The 27430-nt window shown below is 45.4% G+C and overlaps 1 protein-coding gene and 1 long non-coding RNA gene across 5 annotated transcripts in view; one reads left to right on the top strand and one right to left on the bottom strand.

Moving 5' to 3' along the window:
- Window positions 1-464: 464 nt before the first annotated feature.
- Window positions 465-7240, bottom strand: LOC310852523. 4 transcript variants are annotated; one of them, XR_014568198.1, is made up of 4 exons: window positions 7083-7240; window positions 5385-5488; window positions 3816-3881; window positions 465-2573 (listed from the first exon to the last, which is right to left on the bottom strand). It is a non-coding gene; the product is annotated as an uncharacterized lncRNA (long non-coding RNA). The 4 variants fall into 4 exon arrangements; XR_014568199.1 differs by lacking the exon at window positions 7083-7240 and adding an exon at window positions 6854-7076; XR_014568201.1 differs by lacking the exon at window positions 7083-7240 and having other exon boundaries at window positions 465-1813; window positions 2176-2573; window positions 5385-5540.
- A 10361-nt stretch (window positions 7241-17601) lies between these two features.
- USP46 (ubiquitin specific peptidase 46) overlaps window positions 17602-27430 on the top strand; it is a 32705-nt gene continuing 22876 nt past the window's right edge. The window contains exon 1 of the mRNA XM_083755920.1: window positions 17602-18266. Coding sequence (XP_083612046.1) covers window positions 18231-18266 — 36 coding nt within the window. The 5' untranslated portion in view covers window positions 17602-18230. The remainder of the gene's footprint in view (window positions 18267-27430) is intronic.

Consider the following 27430-nt stretch of genomic DNA (forward strand, 5'->3'; position numbering starts at 1 on the left):
ATCATTCAAAATAGTTACTGAACCTTTCGCCTGAAACTATAGAAATATTCCCCCACTGTGTCTCAGCTCCATTCTACCCCCCCCACCCCTTTTCAGAATGTGTGCACACAGGAATGCACATGTAGATTGTGTGCAAGTGGAGATTCCCCTGTACCTGGTTAAAACTTGTATTGTTTCATCATTTAGCGGTTTTAGCTATCATTTTTAAGGCTTAACATTTAGGCAGCAGAGCTTTGAAAAAGCTTTTTTTAAAATCACGAGTCATTCACTGCCCTGCTAAATATTATTTTTGTAAGCTGGGGAAAACTGAAAACAAATTTAAATAAAAAAATAATTTAAGAAAATCTGAATATACCAATGGGAAAAAGATACAAAGGTGCATTTTGAAACACTGATATAATACAATAAACCATTTTGTCTTCATTTTTTTTGAAAAAAGGTTCAGTAAAAACACAAGGCACATGAAACGTCAGTCTTTTTTATTAGCAAGAAACCTGAGTTTGCTTATTGTTGCACAGCTTTTCAAATATGGGCACCAATATTTACTGCTACCCTTATTTCTTTCTCCACATCCAATCCTGAGTTGTACTTGCTTTTTATGACAGCCATGGTTGGAAACCCAGACTTGCATAGATGGGATGATGCAAAATTAATCATTATCTTCAGTGCTTTGTTATTCAATGTTGGGAACTCCTGTTTTACTGAAGTCCAAAATTTTGGCACTAGCGTGTCTATAAGCTTTGCTTTTAGTGAAGCATCTGATGAAAGTTGTATCAGTTCCTCCTCTTCTACAGTATTAAATATGTAGGAGGATCAGTACCAAAGGGATCTTGAATCCACTGAAACCTGACACCATTTTCAAAAAAGTACTTATCAAAATGGGCACTGAGATGAGCTAAATGTCCACTAATTAGTGAAATAGTATCCCTCTTGCTGTAGAACTGGGAAGCAGTCCATTCCTCCTCCTTCAGTTTTTCTCTTCCAAAGAAGTTTATTTTCAAAGGCCAAAACTTTACAAGTGAGTCTAAGCAAATGGGCTTCGCTCCCTTGTGAAGACTTATTGAACAAGTTCACCTTTTTCAAAATATCAGAGAGATAGGCAACTTACAGCAAGAAGTCCACATCGAGAAAACACTTAGCACTGGCATGGTTTTCTTGGTCAAGGTAAGAATGGAGTTCTTGAGCAAGTTCAAGAACAACAGTTAAATCTCAACACATTTTATTGACAAATCTAGCTTTATGAGGTTGAGTTTGGATGAAGTTAACCACATCTAGCACTCTATGAAGGACTTTGTTCAAATCAGCACTCAAATGTTGAGAAGCAAGTTCTTCCTTATGGGTAGTATGGTGTGTATAAACTGCATCAGGGGCTCTGCTGAGAATGAGTGCTTTTAGGCCACTGTAACTGCCTGCCATGGAATGAGCACCATCAGTGCGCACACCGACACAATGAGCCCAGATTATTTTATTTACAGCCATGAAGTTGTCCACAATTCCAAACAAATCTTTGCCTGCCACTCCTACATTTATGTCCTTACAAAGAAATATCTTCCACCATTTCATTTAGTTGATCATCAAACCACACATAACAGATTAGATGAGCATCTCTATTGCTATCAATGGACACATCAAACTGCAAAACAAAGCCCTTCCTCCTCATTTTTTCTAAAAGCTGCTCATTAAGACCCTCTCCTAAATCTTGAATTTGGTGGCCGATTGCATTGTCAGGACACTCCAACCATAGTAGACACCATATCAATAGTGTTCTTCTGCTACTGTATTGGTTTCTTACATTTTGCAACCCGGTAGATTACTTTATGGGACACGGGTGGTGCTGTGGGTTAAACCACAGAGCCTAGGACTTGCCAATCAGAAGGTTGGCGGTTCAAATCCCCACGATGGGGTGAGATCCCATTGCTCAGTCCCTGCTCCTGCCAACCTAGCAGTTCGAAAGCACGTCAAAGTGCAAGTAGATAAATAGGAACCGCTCCGGCGGGAAGGTAAACGGTGTTTCCGTGCGCTGCTCTGGTTCGCCAGAAGTGGCTTAGTCATGCTGGCCACATGACCCAGAAGCTGTACGCTGGCTCTCTCGGCCAATAAAGCGAGATGAGCGCCGCAACCCCAGAGTCGGTCACGACTGGACCTAATTGTCAGGGGTCCCTTTACCTAGATTACTTTGTAGCATGCTAAACGAGCTTTACTCAAGGACGGTAACCTGTTTATTAAATACTGATTCTTTCACCTGACTTAGTTTTCTAGAGAAATATTCCATTGGTTTACCCACATCATTCTTATAAACACTTTCTAAGTGGTGTTTCATTTTGCAAGGCAACATGCATTCAATAGGGAGTATTTTCAAACACAAAACACACTGTGAGTCCTCTTCATTGTTCACACTAATGAAACCAAAATAAAAATAACTTTCATCTTGTTTTCTGTATTTGTGGCTCCTTTCTTCATCAACTTCTTCGTCATCCTCAACAAGGTCTTGCTTTTTACTAGTACTTGCCAAACTGAAGAATCTTTCCATTTTGCTGTTTTAATTTAAGCGTGGGACCCGGATGCACGGAACTCTGGAAGCAGAAAAAAGTAGCACAGGAGGAAATGTTAGGCTAAAACAGACATCAGTTGGCTATACTCATGGGCATAAGCGAAATCCATCAGTGTTGACACCTGCCTTGATTTTACAGCTTTATTTTTTGTATTGTTATCCATTTTGGCCAATGGGCGAGTGGCAGCTGCGTGTGGCTGAGAGGTTTGCTGCTGCCTGCGCCACCGCCACTCTGCTAAGCGTGGCTCCTGTGCCTGCCCTTGTGAGCGGCAGAGGCTGTCAGAGGAGGAGCCCACCCCAAAAAAAGCTTGGCAACCCCTGTGAAAAGGTTTTTCAACCCCCAAAGGGGTTGCGAGCCACAGGTTGAGAACTGCTGATTATTGCGTTTCTTGTACACTGAGGACAAGAGCAAGATGCATTTTGGCCTCTAGGAGGCACTGCCATTAATACAAAAGGAAGATTCAGTGCCTTCTTTGTGGGCGTCCCTTTGTTAGCAAGGTTGGGGGGTCGCTTTCTGTCCTCTCGTGGGAGAAAGTACAGAGGAACAGAAAGAATCAGAAATTGATCAAAGGCTTGTATTGTGGTTCTACTTGTAACCAAATAACAAGTAACTTCAATTTGTAATTATTGTCTGTACAAACTTCTTTTAATATACCAAACATGGTAACGCTATGGCAAACAAAGTTATATAGCGGTCCCTCAGGTTACAAACGCCTTGGGTTACGAACACTTTGGGTTACAGACTCCGCTAACCTGGAAGTAGTCCCTCGGGTTAAGAACTTTGCCCCAGGATAGGAACAGAAATCGTTTGCTGGCGGCGCAGCAGCAGCAGGAGGCCCCATTAGCTAAAGTGGTACTTCAGGTTAAAAACAGTTTCAGGTTAAGAACGGACTTCTGGAATGAATTAAGTTTGTAACCAGAGGTACCACTGTAAAATAAAACTTTATTTCTCAAGTAACAAAGTAACTTTTGATTTGTAAAGGGTAATGGGGGTGGGCAGAAGGGTTATGCATTTTTCAAAGCCCTCCCCCCAGTATTTTTTGTTTTCTCACATGGTTTCAAAATTTCTCTAGGTGTGGGGCATGCACAGGGAGGGGGAAGTTCTACTGCACAAACAGAAATCACTGTTCTTACAGGCTACTGCATTGTGCCTCTTCTTTACTTGGTAATGAAATGTCAGCCAGATGAATTTTCCCTTGCCACACCTGCAGTTTCTACAGAACCATCTATAACCCATTCATCTGCAGCTGTTCATAGTACTCACCCAGATGCTTGGGTCTTCCTAGTTGTCAGGGATGCTCAAAGCTCTGGATAACTGCCCAGGCATCTGCTAAAAGAATATATCCATCTTAACTTTTACCTCCTAAAAAGTTGTACATGTACCTAACTCTCAAGAAAGTACAAAATCCATGGTCCGATGTTTAAAATGCCACTGACATCAGTCACAGCAATTCTAGAGCAAGATATATCATTGTATCGTAGTAGACATTTAACAAGTATTTTCTTATGTTTGTTCCTCCCGACAGGATCCAGAGGAAAGTTGCGTCCTCGCCTCCGGGTTTAAGAGAGAATTACTATACCCCTTTGTGTTGGCCACTTAAAGCACCACCAGCCTTAAGAGGGCAAAGCTAAAAAGGGGAAAATCTAGTGTCTGCAACTCCAAATACTTTGACTCCAAATACTTAGTTCACACATTGATGTTTATCACTTGGCAACTACTAAATCCACTGATCTGCAAACATTCATGCCAAATCAAGAAACAGACTGAACCATTTAAGCACAATGCTTTTCAGATTCATCAGTTACTGTATTAGGCCCTTTTCCTTTAAATCCTTCCTACTCACAAACCTAGCACTGTTTCTTTGTTTTTTTATTAATCAGCCCATGTTCTGACCCTACATCTCCTACACAGGAACAAAGCTGCACCTTATCTTACTTAGCATTTTGTGCAACACTGGTACCAAAGTTACTGGCCATAAGCAAGTAGTCTCAAGCAATGATTATCTAGCACCGTCAAATTAGGTAAAGGTAAAGGGACCCCTGACCATTAGGTCCAGTAGTGACTGACTCTGGTGTTGCAGCGCTCATCTCGCTTTATTGGCTGAGGGAGCCAGCATACAGCTTCCGGGTCATGTGGCCAGCATGACTAAGCCACTTCTGGCGAAACAGAGCAGCACACGGAAACGCCGTTTACCTTCCCGCCGGAGCAGTACCCATTTATTTACTTGCACTTTGAGGTGCTTTTGAACTGCTGTGTTGGCAGGAGTAGGGGCTGAGCAACGGGCGCTCACCCCATCACGGGGATTCGAACCGCTGACCTTCTGAGCGGCAAGCCCTAGGCTCTGTGGTTTAACCCACAGCGCCACCCGCGTCCCTACCATCAAATTACATGACACTTAATAAAAAGAACTGTGCAAACAACAGGTTGCTGCAGTGTTTTGAGAGGCGAGAGATGCGTACATGCACATGCAATATGCAGCAAGGGGTTAGGGGCCAATGACTTCTTGGAAAAATGGGTGGTACTGAAAAATAGTAACATTATGCAGGCATCCTTGGATAAGTCACAGACATCAAGGATAGCAAGGAAACAGGTAGAATTGTTTAGAAGAGAGGTTTGTAAGACAGCACTGGAGGGGAAAGAATCACTGGCAGTGTTATAAAAGGAAATGAGGGCAAAAAGTAGAATGGGGCAAGGTCACTAAGTTTTAAGTAAGGCACTTGGGATGGATGCAAAATAGAATGAAAAGTTAGCGTAAGGGGCTCACTGCAAGCTCTGAGGCCAAGAGACAGATTCAAATGATGTTCCAAAGAAAGGATTGTCATTAATTCTTACCTTCTACCTAAAGGAATATTGCTTCTAGTTTGTTCAGTTACCAACCACTTTGTGGAAGGCCTTGCGGGTAAGATGACAAGGGTTTTGCTTCTACTGGAACATACCTGCAACAGAAGAATTAGTTAACTGGCTACTTTTGTTACTATGGCTTTTGAAGAACACAAAGCTAGCAGCAAATGTTTCAACCTTGGAAGTCAAGACAACTGTACCAAATTTTTTTGTAACATGTATCAAAAGCCCACTAATCTGAAGAATTGCAACACTGGTTTTTCATCATGTCACTGCTGGTAGACCAAATTAGGGGGAATGCACCATGGGAATACTACTAATTCAATCGAGATTTATTGCTTTCTTCCTGATGCTAGCAACCAAAAGGTTCTGGGCAGGTGTGTGTTTTAAACTTGAATTCCTGTAGCATTCAAGCAGCATTTTCTGTCAGTTTTTGTAGTTCCAGAGCACTATCCTGACCCTCACGTTCTACTCTAGAGACTGATACTGCAGAGTGAACATTGTGGGAAGATATCCTCATACAACCTATTTTTAGGACCCATATTTTTTATCATTGGAAACTGTTTTAATGCTGTAACCTGCCCTGGAACCTTAGGGCGAAGGGTTGGGAATGAATGAATGGAGAATATTATTTCTGTTGGTCCAGTGTGATGGATAGGATTAACAAAATGTAACAGAGAGAAAACATGATTTTCTGTGAGGGGGAAAAGAACTCAAAATAATTTTATGGCAACAAAATTTGCAAAAAAATAATAATTAAAATGTGTTTTTCAATGCCCAGAGAAATTGTCTGAAGGTACCTGATGTAGTTCCAGCAGCTATAAGCAGGCCTGGCAGTATATAAAGGCCACTCTGAATGAAAGGCCACGCTGAATGCACTGTGCATTTAAAGCACATTTCCTCCCTCAAATAATTTTGGTTACTGCAGCTTTTTAAGGGCTGCTGGGAATTATAACTCTGTAAGGAGTAAACCACAACGCTCAAAACCCCTTGAGTGTGCTTTTAAAGTATGGTACATATGCAGCCCAAGCATAAAATACAAGGGGACATTGCCAGTCTTTCATACCCAACTCTTAACTTATTTGCACAGCAAAATTAACTCTTGCTGAGCAGTGAAGGACAAGCCATTCAAACGTGGATACTAGTTAGCCCTTTAATATGTTTCATCCTCTTTCGCCTGTATTCACAGGCTATGAACTCCTGCATTGCAGGGGGCTGGACTAGATGAGCTTTGGGGATCCCTTCCAAGTCTACAATTTTACAATTTAGGCCGGTGACTGAATGCATGGGTTCAACGACATGCTTTTTATGATTAAATGCTCTTTCCTGAATGAAGCTGGGAAACTTAAGGGGGTGCAGGGCACCTATTTTGGGGTAGATGAACTGCTCATGCGAAGCCTGCCACTCACCCACCCCTCCAAGCCACGGGCATCAATCCAGCGCTACAGTCAGATACACACCGAAATGGTCCTTCCCGGGCCAAGCAGGAGCTCCAGCACGTGTCTCTCACGACAGGATCCGGAAGCAGAGAGCGGCAGCCCTGCCCCGGGTTTCAGTGAGAGGAATCCTCTGCCCCCCTGTGTTGACCACCTCAAGCACGGGACGCTTGAGGTGCGCAATGTTTAAGGGGCTCCGCGGGGAAAAGACCAATTTCAAGGCCAGCTCCACCTCGCACGCGGCCATGCTTACCTCCAACCTCGTAGGCCCAGCAGCGCCAAACCAACCAGCCCAGAAGCGGAAAGGGCGCAAAGGGAGCAAATGCTCCTTCAGCGGGTTTATATAACGAGCGGGCAAAGCCGATCGCGCGAGACTTAGGGCCCAGGGCGCGCGCAATGGATGAGGACGGCGCGAGATGTTGGGAGGTGAGGGGGGAAGGGAGAGAATTCGTCCATTCCTAGCAAGCGCCTCTTCCAGCTACGTCGTTGATTGGTGGAGAGGAGAAGGCACGTGACTTATCTGAAAGAGAAGGCGGGCTTGGCGAGGGAGGTGGGCTCAGCTGTAGGCATAGAATGCTAGAATGGGAGAGGTTGGGAGGGGTCCCTGAGGGTCATCTAGTCCAACCCCCTTTTAATGCAGGGAACTCGGTCGAACAGGACAGGTGGCCATCCAACCTGTGTGGAAATGGAAAAGGGAGAGGGGTGGAAAGGGGGCGCTTTTGCCTACACGCTGCAGTGCATGTTCCGCTCTTACAGCAGGCGCCTCTTGCTTGAAGAGGGAAGGGAGATGATGCTGTCCATTATCTGCGCATTGCAGGAGGATAAATATTAAGAGACGGTGGCTTGCAGTCGCCCTGCCGTGTAGCCCGCGACTGGTTTCCCCCTCGTGGCACGGGGAGGTGGGGGTTGCAGTTCGCCATCGCTTTGCATTGTGCTATTCGATGCGCAGGTTTGGCCCACGAAATAAGTGGAACTGCAGCGTAACAGTACAAGGTGTTACTTTGTTACAAGCGCCGCCATTTCTAGTTGCAGTTTAGAGCTGCGGGAGAGTTGGGCTTCCGCCTATTGCTCTCTGTTGTGTATCTGGTTTCCGCAAAGGCTGGATCAAGCAGCCTTCCTAGTACAGTACAGTGGTACCTCGGGTTAAGTACTTAATTCATTCCGGAGGTCCGTTCTTAACCTGAAACTGTTCTTAACCTGAAGCACCACTTTAGCTAATGGGGCCTCCTGCTGCTGCCGCGCCGCCGAAGCACGACTTCTGTTCTCATCCTGAAGCAAAGTTCTTAACCTGAAGCACTATTTCTGGGTTAGCGGAGTCTGTAACATGAAGCGTATGTAACCCGAGGTACCACTGTACTGTATTTCCTTCTTAATCCAACTCTCCCTTTCTAGATCACAGAATCAGAGAGTTGGAAGGCACCTTGCAGGAATGTGCAGCTGTCCCATATGGGAATTGAACCTCTGACCTTGGCATTATCAGCACCATGCTATTTATAGTAAATTAAGTGGTTTTTTTAAAATATAAAAATGCGAATTATTGGTGTTGCCATTGACATTTGTAGTTGAGTTTGGATTGGTAATGTGGACCACAGAGTTGGCCAGCTACATTTTCTAGGGCACAACCATCCTATTTGAGAGGGGTGGGAGTCTAAGGGAGAACAAATGGCAAATGCAAAAGTCTAGTTGTGGCAGGACACCAACAGCGAGATGTTTGCACTTGTCGTGAATCACTTCCATGAATGTGAAGGGAAGGTTCTGGAAGCACAAGTGCCATCTTGTAAATGAGCCAGGCTCTGTCTCCACCAGCAAAGCAGCAAACATGCCAGTTCTTTTTTAAAAAAGCAACTTTAAAAATCATTCTAGATTTTTGTGCACAAGGCCCAGAGAGCATTGCAATAATAAACATGAACACACTTCTATCCTTCATTCAAAATTACCCCATGAACTTTTATGAAGAATACAAGCCATAAATAAAAGCTAGTCGAGCTGAAATTTCAATTTGGAGTCCCTGGCTGCTGCTATTGCACAGATTTATGTTTACCCTATACATGTTGGTCTTATTATACGATGCTGAAAATAGCTCGTAGTATGTCCTCAGCCCACATACTGTCAGTGCACCCCACTATTTGACTTCCACGATGCATATGCCCTGCAATTAACATTTCTAGATTGCCATACACAAATACTGGATGGGAAAAGAGCACATCGGAGCAGTATGTATTTTACAAAGGCAGAAGAACCGTTTTGCACTCTTTGCCAAGCCTTCAATGATAATGTGCTATTTTTGTTTCTTAAAGGCCACTTTCAAAATGTTGTTACACTCCTCCTCTTCCCCAAATGGTGGGAAATTTGAGGGGTGCAGAAGAGCAATCCTGTACCTAGGGGTAGATACATCACTGTGCCAAAGGAACTGCCATTGTATCCAATACTAATTCCAAGGATGGAAAAACATGGCTAGAAACATCCCAGAATAGGGCAGACTGCTCCCCTGTCACAGACCCTGGAAATATTACTAAAACCTACCAATCAGGAATGGTACAGATGGTCCTGGGACCTTTTCCTGGCTCTACACCCCCAGCACAGGGGTGGGAAAGCACAGACAACCAGGCAAAGTGTCACAGGAATATTCAAGGGACCTCTGTTGTACTATCTGCTAAGGCCAACACAAATGTATAAGCATGTCCTTAGAATCACTAGTTCAAATCCCTCTAGGACAAAAAAAATATTCTGTTCCCCAACCCCCATGATAGAGAAACATGCAACCAAAAATGATATTGAGTGGAATATCGCTTCTGAACATGTGAGATTTTAATTTGCTATCAATTTAATTTGCTATCAGTTTAATTGCCCTGAATTTGTCCATGCCCCTTTTTCTAGTTTACTTGAAAAAACAAAAACAAAACGGCAATATTTCTCTTCTATGGTTAATTTATGTTTTATCAATTTTCCAGGAAAGGTGGGGAAATCATATGTTCCTGGGAAGGATTAATATTTTCTGTAGCATTTCCCTATTTTAAATGACTCCAGTGCTAGTATAATTTATGACTTCTTCACTGAATGGGTTACCAAATTATTATTAGGTCACAGCTGCAACCTTATTCAAGCTTTTACACCACAGAAGGCAGGAAATTTTTTGAACCAACTAGCAGCTGCAATAAAGACAAATATTATGTACACAAAGAAGGTTAGTTTCATTGGAACTCTCTCTACAAAGGCACATTTGCACGTGAAATACAACTTTATGAAATGTAATTAAGTTGCAAGGTAGGAGAAGGAATGGCTATACTGTAAAATAATCATATTCCAGGGGTATTTATGGAGAATTGGACCAACTGCAAAAAGCTGCTGTAAATAAAGGGAGATAGGAATAAACACCCCTAACTTGCTATTAGCACAGAGTGTTAGCCTGCTTTATGCATTTGGTGATGTCATGTTCTGGTTTATGAATTTGGTAGGTCAGTGTGAGGCTGCCTACTGTCTAATTTTTAGACAGAAAACAAATCCTTCTGCAGTTCCCTTCTCACTATAGAAAAAACCACTGGTTTCTACCCTCTTAGTTTATGATTGAGAGGACCACTGTGGACCTTCAAGAATGTTCGGAGGTGAACTTGAGTGGGCATGGACAGGAATGCAGTACCATCAAAGTGACGAGCTTAAAAAAGGAAAAGGATATGTACGGTACTCATTCTGCTGTCCAAATTCATGAGAGCAATGCTTAGTTTCTAAAAGAAAAGAAAAAGAGTGTGATAGAGTTAAGGCTTGCCAGTGTCATTGTCCATCAGCCCATATTTCATTCATATGACAAGCAAAACTATTTTATAGGTGTGGGCAGAAAGTAATGGAAACTCCTACATATTGCTGTCAGTAAATCAACAAGGGTTTTTGATTCCCAATGGTTTCACAAAAGCCACCACAACAAAAAAGACTCCCAATTAAGTTGGTATTCTTGGCTGATTGTACTTCTTTGTCACTTTCCATTCAGATGAATGCCAAAGCGGCTCACACACAATAAGCAACAAAAGCAGGGACATAATAGAATATCATCATTAGAGCACAAGTTATGTAATATCATTAGCAAATTCATAATATAAAAACAATTATTAATAATTTATAATATATAATAATAATAAGACAGACGCTAAACATTGTTAGATACATTGCCGCTGCCACCACTCCAGCTCAATAATCGTGCACTTTACTGTACTTAGTCAGCATACAAGAGGATCCTGATTCAATAGAAGTAGCTGCTACAGAACCAGACTGTAACAAACACCCAGTTTTCTGACCTTAGTCAAGTGTTAGAATTCCTGCTCCATGATTGCAGTCATGGGATTGTTGTCTATCACATGACGGAGTATGTTTTGACTCCACAGAGTGCAATGTGATGGAGACAGGATGTTTCTGTTACTGTGTTCCGTTAAGTGGGACTATTGTCCTTTGTTTTTTCTCTTTGCTGTCTGATGCTAGAGAGAGAGAGAGCCATGTTGCAGTGCTCCGTGTGTGTTTATATGTAAATAAAGTAGATTAGCCAAAATGCTGAGTTGCTAAGGTCTGTTACGCATGATGCACAAACTCTGCAGATCCCTAAGTGTGCCTGTGCCGGTTGGCATCAGTTGTTGTGATGTTTGGGCTGAAGAAAGCTTTTGAAGCTCCCAAACGAACGACCAGGAGGGAGGGAACGTGCCAGTTGTGCATGTGTCTCTGCCAGGGTCCTACTCGAGTGTAGGGCTGAGCTCCTGACATGAAGTACATGTGCATTCATCGCCAGCAGGCCTGTTTCCACTCAGGCTGCTGTCCCCCAGACTCAAGCTCTCACCAAAAGATTGGAATAAATGATACACCTCCTCCCTTGGGACTCCACAGTCTCACTGAGAACCACCATCCATCCCCCACAAATAGCAGCAGCATGAAACAACAAGCAAAGGCAGTGATAAACTTGTTATGCCCTTCTATCAGCTTCTGGTTGTTCTTGTTTCAGATGACCTGCATGAGAAGCTTAATCTCAAGAGTCATGGTCTGAGGACTACGCTGGGCGAAAGATTCCTGCATTGCAGGGGGTTGGCCTAAATGACCCTTGTGGTCCCTTCCAACCCTACAATTCTATGATTCCATGAATGTCTTAACAAATGGCAGCAAGGCACATCCCCCATCACTCTTCCCAGCAGTTCTGCCCAACATTAGCCAGGCTAGTAGACCTGCCAGGGAACAGGGTGAGCGGATGGGGTCAGCGTGCTCATGCTGTCTGTTGCTCAGGCTGTTCACTCTTGGATTAATTCTGTGTGCTTTTGGAGGGGTGAGGAAGTTTGTGGACCATTAATTTTGACATCCAATTCTACGCATGAGCTTGAAATGTAGATAAGGCGAAGCAATGTTAGCTAGTCCAGGTAGTTGTATGGCTTTGAGGCTCTTTGATGCTTTTTAACATCTTTATGCGCCCCCTTGCCCAGATTATCCGGAGCTTTGGGCTGGGCTGTCACCAATATGCTGATGACACTCAGCTCTATCTGCTGATGGATGGCCACACCGACTTGGCCCCAAACACACTGACCAGATGCTTGGAAGCTGGGGCTGGATGGTTTCGTGGGAGCCGATTGAAACTAAATCCTTCGAAGACAGAGGTCCTATGGCTGGGTCAGGATGGCATGGGGATGAGGGACCAACTCCCTTCTCTTGCGGGGGCCCAATTAGTGCCATTGCCTTCCATTAAGAGTTTGGGTGTAATCCTTGACGCCTCCCTTTCCATGCAGGCGCAAGTTACAGCAACAGCCAAAGCGACATTTTTCCACCTTCGTCACATCAAGCAGTTGGTCCCTTACCTTTCCCGCCCCGACCTGGCCACAGTGATCCATGCGACGGTCATCTCCAGGCTTGACTACTGTAATTCGATCTATGCGGGGCTGCCCTTGAAGCTGTCCCAGAAACTCCAGCGGGTACAGAATGCTGCAGCGAGGCTCCTCACGGGGTCTCTGCCATGGGAGCATATTCACCCAGTGCTTTTCAAGCTGCACTGGCTCCCGGTGGAGTACAGGGTCAGATTTAAGGTGCTACTTTTGACCTTTAAAGCCCTTCACGGCCTAGGACCCTCGTATCTACAGGACCGCCTCGCCCAGTATGCCCCACAGAGAGCCTCAAGGTCCATAAATAGCAACACCCTAGTGGTCCCGGGCCCTAAGGAAGTTAGATTGGCTTCAACCAGAGCCAGGGCCTTTTCAACTCTGGCTCCGGTCTGGTGGAACGCTCTGCCTCATGAGACCAGGGCCCTGCAGGATCTGATTTCTTTCCGCAGGGCCTGTAAGACAGAATTGTTCCGCCTGGCCTTTGGCTTGGAGCCAATTTGATTCCCTCCCTCCCTTTCTTTTTTCTTTTCCTTCTCCTCCTGCGATGAGGCTACATTTTAATATTTTAATGTTTCAATACAGTGGTGCCTCGCAAGACGAAATTAATCCGTTCCGTGACGCTCTTTGTTTAGCGTTTTTTTCGTCTTGCGAAGCAAGCCCATTGACAGCTTAGCGGATTAGCGCTACAGCTGTCAAGCGGCTTCCAGCAATCAGCTGTTAAGCGGCTTATCAGCGGAACAGCTGATAAGCGGCTTAGCGGCTTAAGAAAAGGGCGAAAAAACCGAAAAAAACCTGCGGGGGATGCAAGATTTTTTTCGTCTTGCGAAGCAACCCCATAGGGGAATTCGTTTTGCAAAGCGCCTCCAAAACGGAAAACCCTTTCGTCTAGCAGGTTTTTCGTCTTGCGAGACGTTCGTCTTGAGGGGCACCATTGTATTTTAATGCTGTATTTTAATTTTGTTTTTAAGTTGTAATCATTCAACTTGTTTTTATTATTGCTTGTAAGCCGCTCTGAGCCCAGCCTTGGCTGGGGAGGGCGGGGTATAAATAAAAATTATTATTAATAATAATAATAATAATAATAATACAACCACCCACAGCAAAATGGATATTTTCTGATAACATTTTGGTTGAGAGCATTTGGAGGCAAATGAGCAGCAGGCTGTGAAAAGGAAATGCAAGGGTGAGTGTTCTTTTGACCTTTCAATAAAAATTATATAAGCACAGTTGTGTTACAAATAGTTCGTTTTGTCTTACCAGAGAAAGGAAACACAAGGCTGTTTTGTTTGTTATGAAGGGATACAATGAGAACAATTGCTCAGTGTTCTTATCCTCCTGATACTATTTTGAAGAATAAAATTTCTTGCTTTCCCAACATTTCTTTGTCAACCATTAAAAAAGAAAATACGTCTTTGTGATATGCACCCTGCCAACATTGCACTTATTTGTTACTAGTTTTCAGAGGGGCAGCTGTATTTGACACAATCTCACAGCATCTTAAAAGACCAACAAACTTATTGTGGCGTGAGTTGAGCCTCCCCCCACTTTTAAAAAACAAAACAACTTAGCATCAGTGGTAGTTAAACCAGAGTTTACAGTTAGTTCCTCACGAAAAATTGAAAGAAGACATGCCACCATTCAGCAAACAAGATGGTGAGGTGATGCATTTGTAATAATGCAAACATCCTGGCATTGCTAAGCTGGTGAACACCTATATTGGAATAAAACAAATCTATTATCTTTATTAACCCCCCAAGTGATCAGATTGGATTTTTATCTTGATAAGTTGTGATTTGGTGGCTTCATGATGGTATTTCCTTTGTTTGAGAATCACCCCTTTTAAGGGCAGCAACAGTGTGTTCTGAGAGACTGAAATACTCTTCTACTAGCTTCTGAATCTTAAAAAAATGTTGTTGTTTTTTGAAGGGCAAGTATATACATTGCATGACAAAATAAAATCAATTCTAATTTTATTAACGTGAACTAATATTTTAAACTAGCCTCCAGTTATGCCTGTTGGGCAGGAATGGATCACTAGTAAAACTGCCCTATGCTGGAACACAAACAAAATACGCTGGATTTACAGCAGATTACTGATGCTAGTTCGCACTGAGTGGTGGATCCTTATGCTGGCTAGGGGAGCAGAATGGGTGGAGTAGGAAGTTTGGTGAGAGAACATAGTCAGAAACTCACACCAGGGTGATGCTCAATCTCGGCCCTCCAGATGTTTTGAGACTACAATTCCCAGCATCCCTGACCACTGGTCCTGCTAGCTAGGGATCGTGGGAGTTGTAGGCCAAAAACATCTGGAGGGCCGAGGTTGAGGAAGCCTGCTCTACAAGCAAAATTGGTCACACAGCTGGGGTGGGGCACACAATGGAAGACCCTAGATGCCACCAGATTGTTGGTGCACTGCAACTCCCATAAGGTAAAGATAAAGGGACCACTGACCATTAGGTCCAGTCGTGGCCGACTCTGGGGTTGTGGCGCTCATCTTGCTTTATTGGCCGAGGGAGCCGGTGTACAGCTTCCAGGTCATGTGGCCAGCATGACTAAGCGGCTTCTGGCGCACCAGAGCAGCGCACGGAAATGCTGTTTACCTTCCCACCGGAGCGGTACCTATTTATCTACTTGCACTTTGACGTGCTTTCGAACTGCTAGGTTGGCAGGAGCAGGGATCGAGCAACGGGAGCTCACCCCGTCGCAGGGATTCGAACCGCCGACCTTCTGATCGGCAAGTCCTAGGCTCTGTGGTTTAACCCACAGCGCCACCATACTGCTTAGTAATTGACCATACTGGCTGAGACTAATCCAGTAAACAGCTGTAACCTGAAAGCGGGCTGAAAGGAAAAGCCTTGGTGTAGCAGCTGCCCGTTTAGCAGAAGTGCAGATCACCTAGCTGAGTTGCAGCCTCATCCCCATTCCCCTTGGGGCATGTTCCAATAAATTTGGTGGAACTTGCTTCCAAATAATCATATGTGGAATTGCGCTGCACAATTGCTGTTCTGCGTACATTTAATGAACTGAGATAGCTCAGTCGGTAGTTTGTGAGACTCTTAATCTCTACAGTTCTATGAACTGAGCTCAGTGGAGCGGAGCTGACTTCTGAGTAAACTTGCCTAAGATCACACATATGGCTGTTCATCATTCAAGAACTGCAACAGCAAGCAATGAATGGTAAGGGATGAATCAGCCAGAACACATCACAGGGCATTGCTTCAAGCACAACACTCTCAAGACAAAGGCACTTTGCAGAATCAGCTGCACTAGGCCCACTTTGCAAACTCCTGCCCATCCATGAATATAGCCAGGGGGTGCAGGGGTGCAGCTGCCCTCCCATCAAGTAAATAAAAAAAAACCTTAACTAACCAATTGCATTACAGATAACTCGGTTCTGCCCCCCCAATAAATCATGCATATCACATTACACTTGGGGAGTTGCAAGAGAATGCATGAGCTGTCTCCAGTGATAAATGTTTGTGTTGGGGTGATATTATGTCTCCTGCTGCTGGGTTTGCCCCACCAGAGCAAGGCAGTTGCCTCAGATGGCAGAGGCCAGGGACAAGGAAGGAGAGGTGAGATGCTGCAGACAGACCTTTGCGCATCGTGCAGCGTGCCCTGTGTGTCTTAAACCTGGAGGCTATTGACCAGTTTCCAGTGTTAAAAGTCGGTAAGATCAGTGCTTTTTTTTTTTAAGGTGCCAGTACTCACCTTGAAGATCTTACATCAGGCACCGCCAAACTCTGCCCTCCAGATGTTTTGGGACTACATTTCCCATCATCCCTGATCACTGGTCCTGTTAGCTAGGGATGATGGGAGTTGTAGTCCAAAAACATCTGGAGGGCTGAGTTTGGGGATGCCTGCCTTACAGTAAGTGTCATACAGTGGTACCTCTGGTTACATACTTAATTCGTTCCGGAGGTCCGTTCTTAACCTGAAGCACCGCTTTAGCTAATGGGGCCTCCTGCTGCTGCCGCGCCGCCAGTGCATGATTTCTATTCTCATTCTGAAGCAAAGTTCTTAACCCGAGGTACTATTTCTGGGTTAGCGGAGTCTGTAACCTGAAGCGTATGTAACCCGAGGTACCACTGAAATATTACCTCGGGTTAAGAACTTTGCTTCAGGATGAGAACAGAAATTGCATGGCAGCAGCAGGAGGCCCCATTAGCTAAAGTGGTGCTTCAGGTTAAGAACAGTTTCAGGTTAAGAACGGACCTCTGGAACGAATTAAGTACGTAACCAGAGGTACCACTGTACTTTTTAACATTTGGAGGGAGGAAAGGTGCTGGTCCTGTGAACCCTTGAGTACCCCCCCCCCCCAAAAAAAAAGAGCACTGGGTAAGATGCATGGCCTTGGTTATATATGTCTCTTGATACTGGTGGTGGAAGAGCAGGATCAGTAACATTTCCCCCTTGTCCTTGTCAGCGAGGGAGATGATGTTTCTTTCTCCAGAAGCAAACGTCTGCTTTACAAGACATGCACACATGCCTCACTGGGTCCCTCTCTGCACTTGATCACTGCACAGTTGACTGGCTGCACCAAGGATGTGAGAACTGATTCGCCTGGAAAGCAATTGCATCCGAGGCGGCGCGAGGGATGCGCAGCTTCCAGCGGACAGGAAATATCCTCTCCCAGCCTTCTAAACGGCGACGTTTCCCCACGTGCGCGTGCATCAAGTGTTCCCTATCACTTGATGCACGCGGGTGCTCAAGTGTCGCCCTTCTGAGTGCTGCTCCTGCAGGATCTGAAGCCGGCATCTTGCCCTGGCGTCCTAAAACGTGGAAAAAAAGAGGAAAAAAGAGGCGAGACCCCTGACTCTTTGATGGTGGGGGTGGGAGAAACACCCAACGCCTTGGTGCTCCTTTGACCCGTAGCTGGCGGAACCCGCCTCCCGCCTCTCCGGCATTGGCTGCTCGGCGCGCCCCCTTCCCGGGGCGGTTGGCTGGTGGCGACGCCACTCACCCGGCCCTGACCTCCCCTTCCCCGGCCGCTGTCAAAGTTGACCGCCGGGCGCTGCGTTGCAATGGAGAGAAGGGAAGAGGCGCAACAGCACCCGCTGCGGGGGGAGGAGGCGGAGGAGGAGGAGGAAGAGGAGGAGGAGGAAGGAAAGAGGGGGATTGAGATCGCGCCTGTCCCAGCTGCTGGAAACCAGCGCCGCTGATCCGCGCTCGCCTGGTGGCGGCTGCGCGCCCACGAGAGAAGCCGATCGCCCCCAGAAATGCCGCGCTGCTGCTGCTGCTGCTGCTGAGAGGGAGACCCCGGCCACCCCCAGCGGCTCCTGGACGGGTCTGGCAGCGGCGGAATTAGCCGGCAGAGCAGGGAAAGGGGGTGGGTGGGTGCCCTCTGCCTCCGATCCTGCAGAGCCCCGAGGCGGAGCAGCCGATCTCTCTCTCCCTCCCCCCTCCCCCCCCGCCTCGGCAGAGCTTCCGTTTCTCTCCACTCCCCCCCCCCTCGCCGCCTCTCCCTGCTCCTCCCGGCCTCTTCCCGATCCTCCCCAGCCATGACCATTCCGGTTTTCACCTCATAAAGATGGCGGTGCGGGATCACTGCAACCTTTAGACTCATGACTGTCAGAAACATCGCCTCCATTTGTAATATGGTGAGTATTACTTGCTCGGCCTGGCTGGGGGCGGGAGGGGCGCACGGGGCGGGGGAGGGAGCCGCACAATCCTCCCCCGCACCCACTAAACACACACACACTCACACTCTTCCGCCTCCCCACCCCCTACAACCCACCCAGTTATGGGGAGATCGGAATCCACAGAAAGGTGCGTGCAGAGAGGGCAAGGCTGCACCCCCCCCCCCCGCCCCGAACTGGTTGCCAGAGTTTCAGGCTTGCAATCCTGGGCCACACTGAACTTGGAAGTAAAAGGCCCACTGCAGCCCAGTAGGACTTGCTCCCGAGTAATCCCTCCCCAGGATAGGGGCCATTTTGGAAGGAGGAGCTGCCGAAGTCTGGAAATGCAGGCAGCTCTCTGCTGATCCGGTGGGCGGGGTGCTGGAGGTGGGCATCCGAACCATGTGTGGGGAGGAGGGGGGCGTCCTTGAAAGTTTGCACAGTGTTGCTTTTTTTTTTTTTTTTTTTACACAGGAGAATACCGGTTGTACAGTGCTAGGTGCGGATGAGCCAGGGATCTGAATAACTGGGTTTTGGAAACAAGGGAGGAATTGTTTTTTTTTCCAGCGTGCAAACATGTTGGGCAGGTTCAAACATGAACATGTGATTTCCGTCTGGGCAGTGCTAGTCCCTCAAGGAAGCATGTGCTCCAAAAGGAACTGGTCCAAATGAGAGTTGTTTAAGCTTCTGTGAATAAGCCGAGCTAACAGATGTGGCCTTCAACCTGCCTCTCTTTTGGGTGAAATGAATAAATCAGGAGTTAGATGCAGGGCTTTGATCAGTTTTGCTATTCTTGGCTTAGAAATTTAGTTAACCATGAGGTTTCTGCATTAAACTTCTTGACCTAATGTGTCAACATTTTCCAAACATTTTTCTCCTTTGTAAATTGGCAGCTAGGTGATAAAAAAGTGTTATTTATCGGGTGGAGGAGAGACAATGCAAACTAGTTGCAGGAAAACTTGTACAGTAGTAGCTTTTTAATGAATTGCAATATTTTGCAGGGTGTGGGCAAGTCCCCCCCCCCCAAAGGGTGAAAAGTCACTAGGTCCAGTGAGTCATCTCCTTGTGTGTCTGTAGGTAACAGATTGTGTGAAAAACAACTACCTAGATCTTACTTGCTGTACCAGTGTGTACATGCTTAGACTGGAGGGCATCAAAAGCTAGGGTGGTCCATGCCTGCTGGAAAGAGGCAGTGGTAAAAACCACTCCTTAAGAAACCCTCCCTGCTCTCAGAAAATCTAAGTAACTACCCGTCAGTTGCTCATCTCTCCTTCTTGGGCAAGGTTCTTGAGCAGGTGTTCACGGATGAGATCCAGGCACTCTTGGAGGAAACTGATTTTCTAGATTCATTTCAGTTGGGGCTTAGGCCCGGTTTTGGCACTGAAACTGCTTTGGTCGCCCTGTATGATGAACTCTTGTCAGGAGAGAGACAGGAGAAATGTGTCCTTGTTAATTCTCCTTGACCTCTTACTGGCTTTCAATAGCCCATGGTTTCCTTCTGGAGTGGCTGCCCAAGTTTGAGTGGGTGGCACCACTTTGTGGTGGTTCCGGTCCCACTTGGATGGCCATTTTCAGAGGGTGATGCTTGGGGAACGTTCTTGGGCCCTGTGGAACCCTCATTGTATGGTTCCTCAGGGCCAGTGCTGTTTTGCTAGAAAAAGAGGTGCCGGAACAATGAATAGTTCCCTTGTTCTCTTATAATGGCAACAACACTCAACTGAGAGATGCTGGAACTGAATTCTAGTGAGTTCTGGGACAGAAAAAAGCTCTGCTCAATTTATCCCCTATCATCATGAGACCTCTGAGTGGGGTTATCTGGAGTTTTGGAGCACATGGTCAGCAATCTGCTGATGACACACAGATCTACTTCTCCTTTACATCGACAGCTGTGGCATGGATGTGTTGGAACATTGCCTTGCCTTGGTAATGGACTGGATGAGAGCCAACTGAGGCACTGTTAGTGGGTAGTTCCCTTGACTGTATGGATGGGAGGTTGCCTCCTATTGATGGGGTTACACTCTCTGAAGGAGTGGGTACATAGCTTGGGGGTCCGCCTGGATCCTTTGCTGTCACTTGAGGCTCAGGCGGCCTCAGTGGCGTGGAGTGCCTTCCATCAACTTTGGCTGGTGGCCCAGCTGTGCCCCTGTCTGGACAGGGATAACCTAACCTCAGTTATCTATGCTCTGATAACCTCTAGGTTAGATTACTGCAATGTGTTAGATGTGTGGCTGCCTCTGAAGACAGTTCGGAAACATCACCTGGTGCAGAATTCGGCAGCCAGGTTGCTCACCGAAGCAAGATGGTGTGTGAATATTACACCGATCCTGGCCTGACTGCACTGGTTGTCAGTTAGTTTCCAGGCCCAATTCAGAGTGTTGGTTTTGACTGATACAGCCTTGAACTGCTCAAGGACCACCTCCTCATTTGTGGAATGCTCTCCCCTGGGACGTTCATCTGGCACCTTTATTATACATCTTTAGGCACCAGGCAAAAATGTTCCTCTTCAACCAGGCCTTGGGCTGATGAACAATCTATGGCCTTTAAAATATGTTGGGGGTTGTTATGGGTTGGTTTTGTTCTTGTACTTATTATGTACTTTATGGTTTTATTCTGTATTTTTATGCCGTGAACTGCCATGGGATCTTTGGTATATATATAACAATAACAACAACAACAACAACAACAACAACAACAACAACAACAACAATAATAATGTAATATGAGAGCACATCACAAAATATGATGATGGACCAGCCTTGTGGTCAGAACACATGCTTATAACAGGAAGTGTAAGACCTGAGTCCTCAAGCTGATACCTTCATTGCTTGCTCACTGAAGTCAAAAGGGGTTCTGAAAATGTGAGCCTTGGAGCAGCCTGTATTTCATTTCTGCTTTGGTTTCTTCCTTTTGTGACAGAACTTGTGTGTGCTGTTAAGCAGTAAGCTTGTCTGGTTTCCTTGCCTTTAATTTGGAAGATACTCAAGATGCAGTAGTAGGACAGGTTCTGAGACTCGCACACAACACACACACACACACACACACACACACACACACACACACACACACCACTTGCCTAGAAGGACCAATTTACTTTCTTATTTTGACAATTAAGTGACTCACGGTTGCATAAACATATGCAATATGCAATATGTTCTGCCCTTCTCCTTAGTGGCCAAAATCTACCTTTCAACAACAGAGGCTTGCAGCACCTCCAAGACTAAAAGTGCTCCAAAGTTAATTCCTAAAGCTGAAATCCTATATGCCGTAAGCTTGCTTGGGATAAGTCCCACTGTACTCAATAACCCTTTCCCTTCGAGTAGACATGTATAGGATTTCATTGTAACATATTTATTAGGGCATTACTTTTCATGTACTAGCTAGAGTCTGCATTACCAGATACATGAAGTGTTATCCTCAGTTGACTGGTGTTTTGTGTGTGTGTGTGTTATTGTTGACATTTTATTATATTACCCTCCTTTCATCTGAAGGTTCCAGGGTGGATTACAGCATATGAAAATACAATAAAATTAAAATAGCAATAAACATCAACAAGCTCGCCCTTAAAAGGGTAATTCCATACATGTATATATATATAGAGAGAGAGAAAATTTGTAAACTTGTGTGTCCAAATGGCAAAAAAAATGCAGTTTGTGACAATTCTGTGTAAAGCTGTAGGTAAGCAAAGTGATCTTTGCAACAACAGTAATTGGTGCTGTGATCTAAACCACAGAGCCTAGGGCTTGCCGATCAGAAGGTTAGCGGTTCGAATCTCCACAACGGGGTGAGCTCCCGTTGCTCAGTCCCAGCTCCTGCCAACCTAACAGTTCAAAAGCACATCAAAGTGCAAGTAGATAAATAGGTACCACTCCGGCGGGAAGGTAAACGGCGTTTCCGTGCGCTGCTCTGGTGTGCTAGAAGCCCCTTAGTCATGCTGGCCACATGATCCAGAAGCTGTCTGCGGACAAACGCCGGCTCCCTTGGCCTATAGAGAGAGATGAGCGCCGCAATCCCAGAGTCGTCCGCAACTGGACTTAACGGTCAGGGGTCCCTTTACCTTTTCACATAGCAATGTGGGTTGCATCCACGTCTCCCCTTCCAACTCTAGAATTCTGAGCAGGGGCTCTGTCTACTGAAGTGTGTGAGAAACTGCTTGGGGAGATGCAAGCTTTTCATCCAGTACCTAGTCCTGAAATGGGTTTTGTGTATGTTTCACAGCCTATCCCTGAGCGTAGCCAGGACTTTTTTTGGGGGGGGGGGCAGGCAGATCCCACATGATTTGCCAGTGAGTTAAGTATTTCTATTGTTTTACTTGAATTGGAGGGGGCAGCTGCCCCCTGTGCCCCCCATGGCTACGCCCATGAGCCCATCTTCATGTTCAGCAAATGTCCACAGTGCAGCCTTCCTAGAGCTGTAAAATGCGTGTGGAGGATGACATGTTTGAATGATTCCCCCCATTTAACCATTCTTTTCTGTGTTAGTGAAAAGGCAGTCAGCATAACATGGGTGGTTTTTTTTTTTTTTTTTTTTTGCTTCCCTTCATGTGCCGTTTGATGATTCTGTAGTTGGAAGAGCAATAACAGAGACTCCTTTCTTCCTTTGAAGCGGTAGGAAGCCGCCTTGAAACAGTAGGGGGGCACAGAGAAATTCCTCACAGTGCAAGAACATTCTTGGGATTTCTTTGTTGGGGGCAAACAAAAATCAGGCCTGCCTGTTTGGGTCCCATGGAAGCTCTTGTCCCCCATCCTCACTTTCAGCCTCAATAAACAAAAAGCTCCATGGCTCTACTGCCCCCCCCTGCCACAAACAAAGCAAAACAACAACAACAACATTCCAGACATGAGAGAAGGCTTTGCCACTGCTCTGTGTGTGTCGCAACAGAACAATGGGCTTTGATGAGTTGGAACAGAGACTAAATGGGGCAGAGCAATAGCTTTTATATTTGTACGGTATGCCACATCCTTCACTGCCCTCCTTCCAGACAAGCAATAGGATTTCTCAGAGTTCAAGGACATATTCCAGACAGGCAGAAGCACTCAAGGAAGGCTGGTACAGGGCTTGATTCAAGAGGATTTGTGGCCTGGAGAAAGTACCAAGGATCTGTGTTTTCTCCATCCCTGGGATAAAAATTAAAATAAAATTACATAAAAAACAAAAATAATGTCGGGAGCCAAATCTGAATGCTGGGGCTTTTGATTGCCTGTTTAGGGCCGCAAAATGTTTAGTCAAAATGTTTGCTTCATTAATTTGTATTTAAGGAGAGGTGGGGAAATTGGCTTTAACTGTGGCATTTGAAACTGGAGTGTATTGTTTTTGTTCCTATGTTTTGTATTTTTTGTGTTTGTATATTGCAAACCACCCTGTGATTGTTGGAGGAAGGGCGGTATGGAAATTTAATAAATAAAAATATTAAGAATAAAAGGAAGTATCCAAGTACAATATCTGAAGCCATTCCTCAGAACATCTTTCTGTTTTAGTTTATATCCCTCCTTATTTTCAGGTTCTTGCAAGAGCAGCTAGATTCAGTCACTATCTTCCCTCCTTGCGGTGAGCCTGCATGTCCCTTGTTGATGATGTCGTATGCGCCGTTCATCAGTGGTGGACAATGGAGCCTTCCTATAACGTAATGCACCTCTCAGCCTGTGGGGTCTTGACCTTCCTGGGGTCACTTGCAAGGAGCACTATTCCCTCCTCTTTCTTGCCAATATTTTGTTGAAATGAGTTTTCTCAGTTGCCTTCATTGCCAGAAACAGCCGTACAGAGAACTGTGCTGAGGTCCCCAGGCACACCCAGCTTAAAAGGTTGAGAATTCCTGGAATAAGCGACACTATTTAAGAAACCATGTTTTGACTGGGAGGAAAGAATCCTGGACTCTCTTATTGATTTTTGTTTTGTTTCACTTGGAAACATTATGTTATCATGTGCACCTGAAATGAATACTGTAAATTGAGAATTAACGCTGGGGAATTAGACATATCGAATTTGGTTTGTCAGAGCAACCAGAAGGTTCCTTGTTTAGTTACCATTGGTTGCCTGAAGATGATCATTTTTACAAGAGTGAATCCTCATGATGGAGAGCATTTAGACCACTCCTGAAATGGCAGAATTTATTCGGACTCTTGTGGGGATATAAGCATGAAGCTTGTAATTCCGACAAGTAAATAAATAAATCTATTTTCCAGCATATTAAGTAGAAAGGCGGTCTGCCCCCACCAAAAATAAAGGATCCTTCATGTCAAGGATATTGGGGCTCATCCAGACTTTCTTTCGCACCATGCTTTCCAGGCACAGGTCTGTGAGAGCTTCGTGTCTGAACAGTTTTGTTGTCTCTGGGAAAACCTGTCTTTTACTGCTGAATCACAGCAAATGGCAATTCACAGAAAACCTGGCTGTTGTTTGCTCTGATTAAGCAGTAAAATATGGGTTTTCCCAGAGAAAGTGCCAACACACACACACGGCTCAGAAATGCAACTTTAAAGCCTAGACCTGCAACCTGAGTCAAAGCAACAGCATTTTGTGCCTGGGCTCAGAACTAGATGGATCATTACAAAATTAGATGGCAAGGTCGTGAGGGCTTTGGGGATTTTTTAAAATACAAAGCTGAAAGGCTAAAAAAAGAAAGAGAAAAAAATTGTTCCTCCTGTGAACCAGGGACATGTCAATTTATCCACCAACTAGGAAACCCAACAGCACATAGGACTCACAGTGTTGCACTAATTGGAAGGGGGGAAGGATGTACAACAGGAGTTTTGGGATGTGATGCAGCAGCAAAGTAGGGAGAGCCAGGCTAAGATGTGCACAATATATGGGGAGGCCTCTGGCCTCATTGCATGCACCAAGATGTCACCAGCTGGGTAAAGGAGTCAGGGAAGGCCTGAGCCATTTAAATTCATTCTAGGTTCCTTTGGGAGTCCAGATTTTGAAATAGTTGGGAAAAGAAAAAGGAGGAAGATAGGCCTCTCCCAAATACAGCAGCCAGACCTGGTGTTTGGTGCCAGCTTTAGAAATACTCAAGTCATCAAACTTAGTTGTATTTACCATATTTTTTGCTCTATAAGACACACCAGACCATAAGACGCACCTAGTTTTTGGAGTAGGAAACCAAGGAAAAAAATATTCTGAATCTCAGAAGCCAGAACAGCAAGAGGGATCGCTGTGCAGCGAAAGCAGCAATCCCTCTTGCTGTTCTGGCTTCTGGGATAGCTGCGCAGCCTGCATTCGCTCCATAAGACGCACACACATTTCCCCTTACGTTTTAGGAGGGAAAAAGTGAGTCTTATAGAGCAAAAAATACGGTACTTTTGATATCTTTGAATCCTGTGGCTAGGTCAAGTGAAAACTCCATGAAAATGTTTCCAGCTTGAGGAAGAGTTAGCATGCTAGCGCTCTGACCAGCATGCTATGGAAATTGGCCACATTGAGGGTGTGGCAAAGTTCAATTTTACTTTTGTGCGTTTGGTGTAGTTCCATTTATATGGGCTCCTTGAGAATGCTAGAAGAACAGTGACTTGTTTTGGCAGAGAGGTTTGTTATGTTGAAGGAGGATTTCAACATGTGTCACTTCCATCTCACAGCCTGATGGGAGTTTTGCTCCCTCTTTTTATCTGTGGTCCTTCGGTGATCCTTGATGAGTTCCACTCTTTCATTGGTGCTGTTCCTCTTTTTATATCTTGCTGTGTTGCTAGCTGCTCCCCTTTCCAGTGCCCTGGTTTTGCTTGTCTCATGGTTTCTGGTTGTGGGACTCCAGCCACTAAGGAATTGCTTCTTGTGACAAGTATTCTGGTTTCGCCAGATAGATGGGGCTAGCCCTGACTTTCCAAAACAATATCAGTGATATGTGGGGCAGCAGCTGGAGCAATAGATTTCTGGTGCGTGATGTGTTTGTTCACATTCTTCAAAGGCTGGATATACACTGATTTGAAAAACAACAATGCTACCCCCCCCCCATAATATAGCTCTCAATGCAATTTCTCTACCGCACCCTCTTTTATAACACATTTTAATGTTTTAATTGACCAATGTAGGTTAGTCCAAACTCACATAAGCTTTGTCTGCAAACTTTCCAGAAGGAAAACCAATAAGCAGTTGGGTGGCAATTGTGGAATCTCTTTCCACGGTTTCTAGTCATGATGGCAAGGGTGATCCCTTGCATGTTGATGACGTCTGAAGTGGAGGACATGGTTCTGTCCCTGCTCGTTCTATGTGCAGAAACTGATCAGTCTGACAATTGAATTTTAGGGTGTGCTGTTGGCATCCATCTGTCTTGAGAGACAATGTGTAGGCACCATCCATTTATCCTGGAAACTGTAGTTCACCCCTCAGAGATCTGTAATTCCTAGCACCCTTAAACTACCATTCCTAGGAAGTTTCTTTGTGGGTAGGGAGCATTTTAAATGTATGGTGTGCATGCAGTCTAGGTTTGATAAAAGCAATGCGCCAGTGTCTTCCACTGCACCTGAGGACGGTAGGTGAGCTTAGGGGACAAAGGGCAGGCCTGCTCTACCTTCCAAAATCCTATCACTGTCCTCTGCCTTCCAGAATCTGCCACCTGAGGCAGCCACTTTATTCTGCCTAATGGTAGGGTTGGCCCTGCATGATAGTTATATGGAACCTTTGAGTTTGGAGGCTGCATGCCACTGGATACCAGCTGATGGGAACAACTGGGAGCAACAGTGGGAGAGAGCTATTGCCCTGTTGGCCACTGTGGGATTCTGGACTAGATGTGCTTTTTGGGGTTGGACTAGATTACCCTCGGGGTCCCATCCAACTCTGCAATTCTATGATCCGGAGCAGGGCTTTTCTGATGTTCTTGTGATGTGTTGTCACTTTCCCCACAAATCCTCTGCAGCACATTTCTCTGCATCACTCATAATCTTCCAGTTCAGTATCTTCATACTCTTTAAATTAAGCGGTTGCTGCAGTTCAGCTGCAGAGGGAGAGAAAGAGAGAGAGAGAGAGAGGGAGAGAGAAAAGGAAAGAGAGTGATTGCTGCCATATATAATCTTCTCCACCTGCAGTAATCTGGCTTTTCTTCCCACACTTCATTCCTCCCTGGGATTCTGAACAATAGCTAAAATTATCTGTTTTGAGTTTGGTGCCAAATTTCAAGATGTCATAATAGCTCCTGATGCTGTCGCACACATTATAGC

This window comes from Podarcis gaigeae (assembly GCF_964106915.1).
Source record: "Podarcis gaigeae genome assembly, chromosome: 9".
In the NCBI taxonomy this organism is placed as follows: domain Eukaryota; kingdom Metazoa; phylum Chordata; class Lepidosauria; order Squamata; family Lacertidae; genus Podarcis; species Podarcis gaigeae.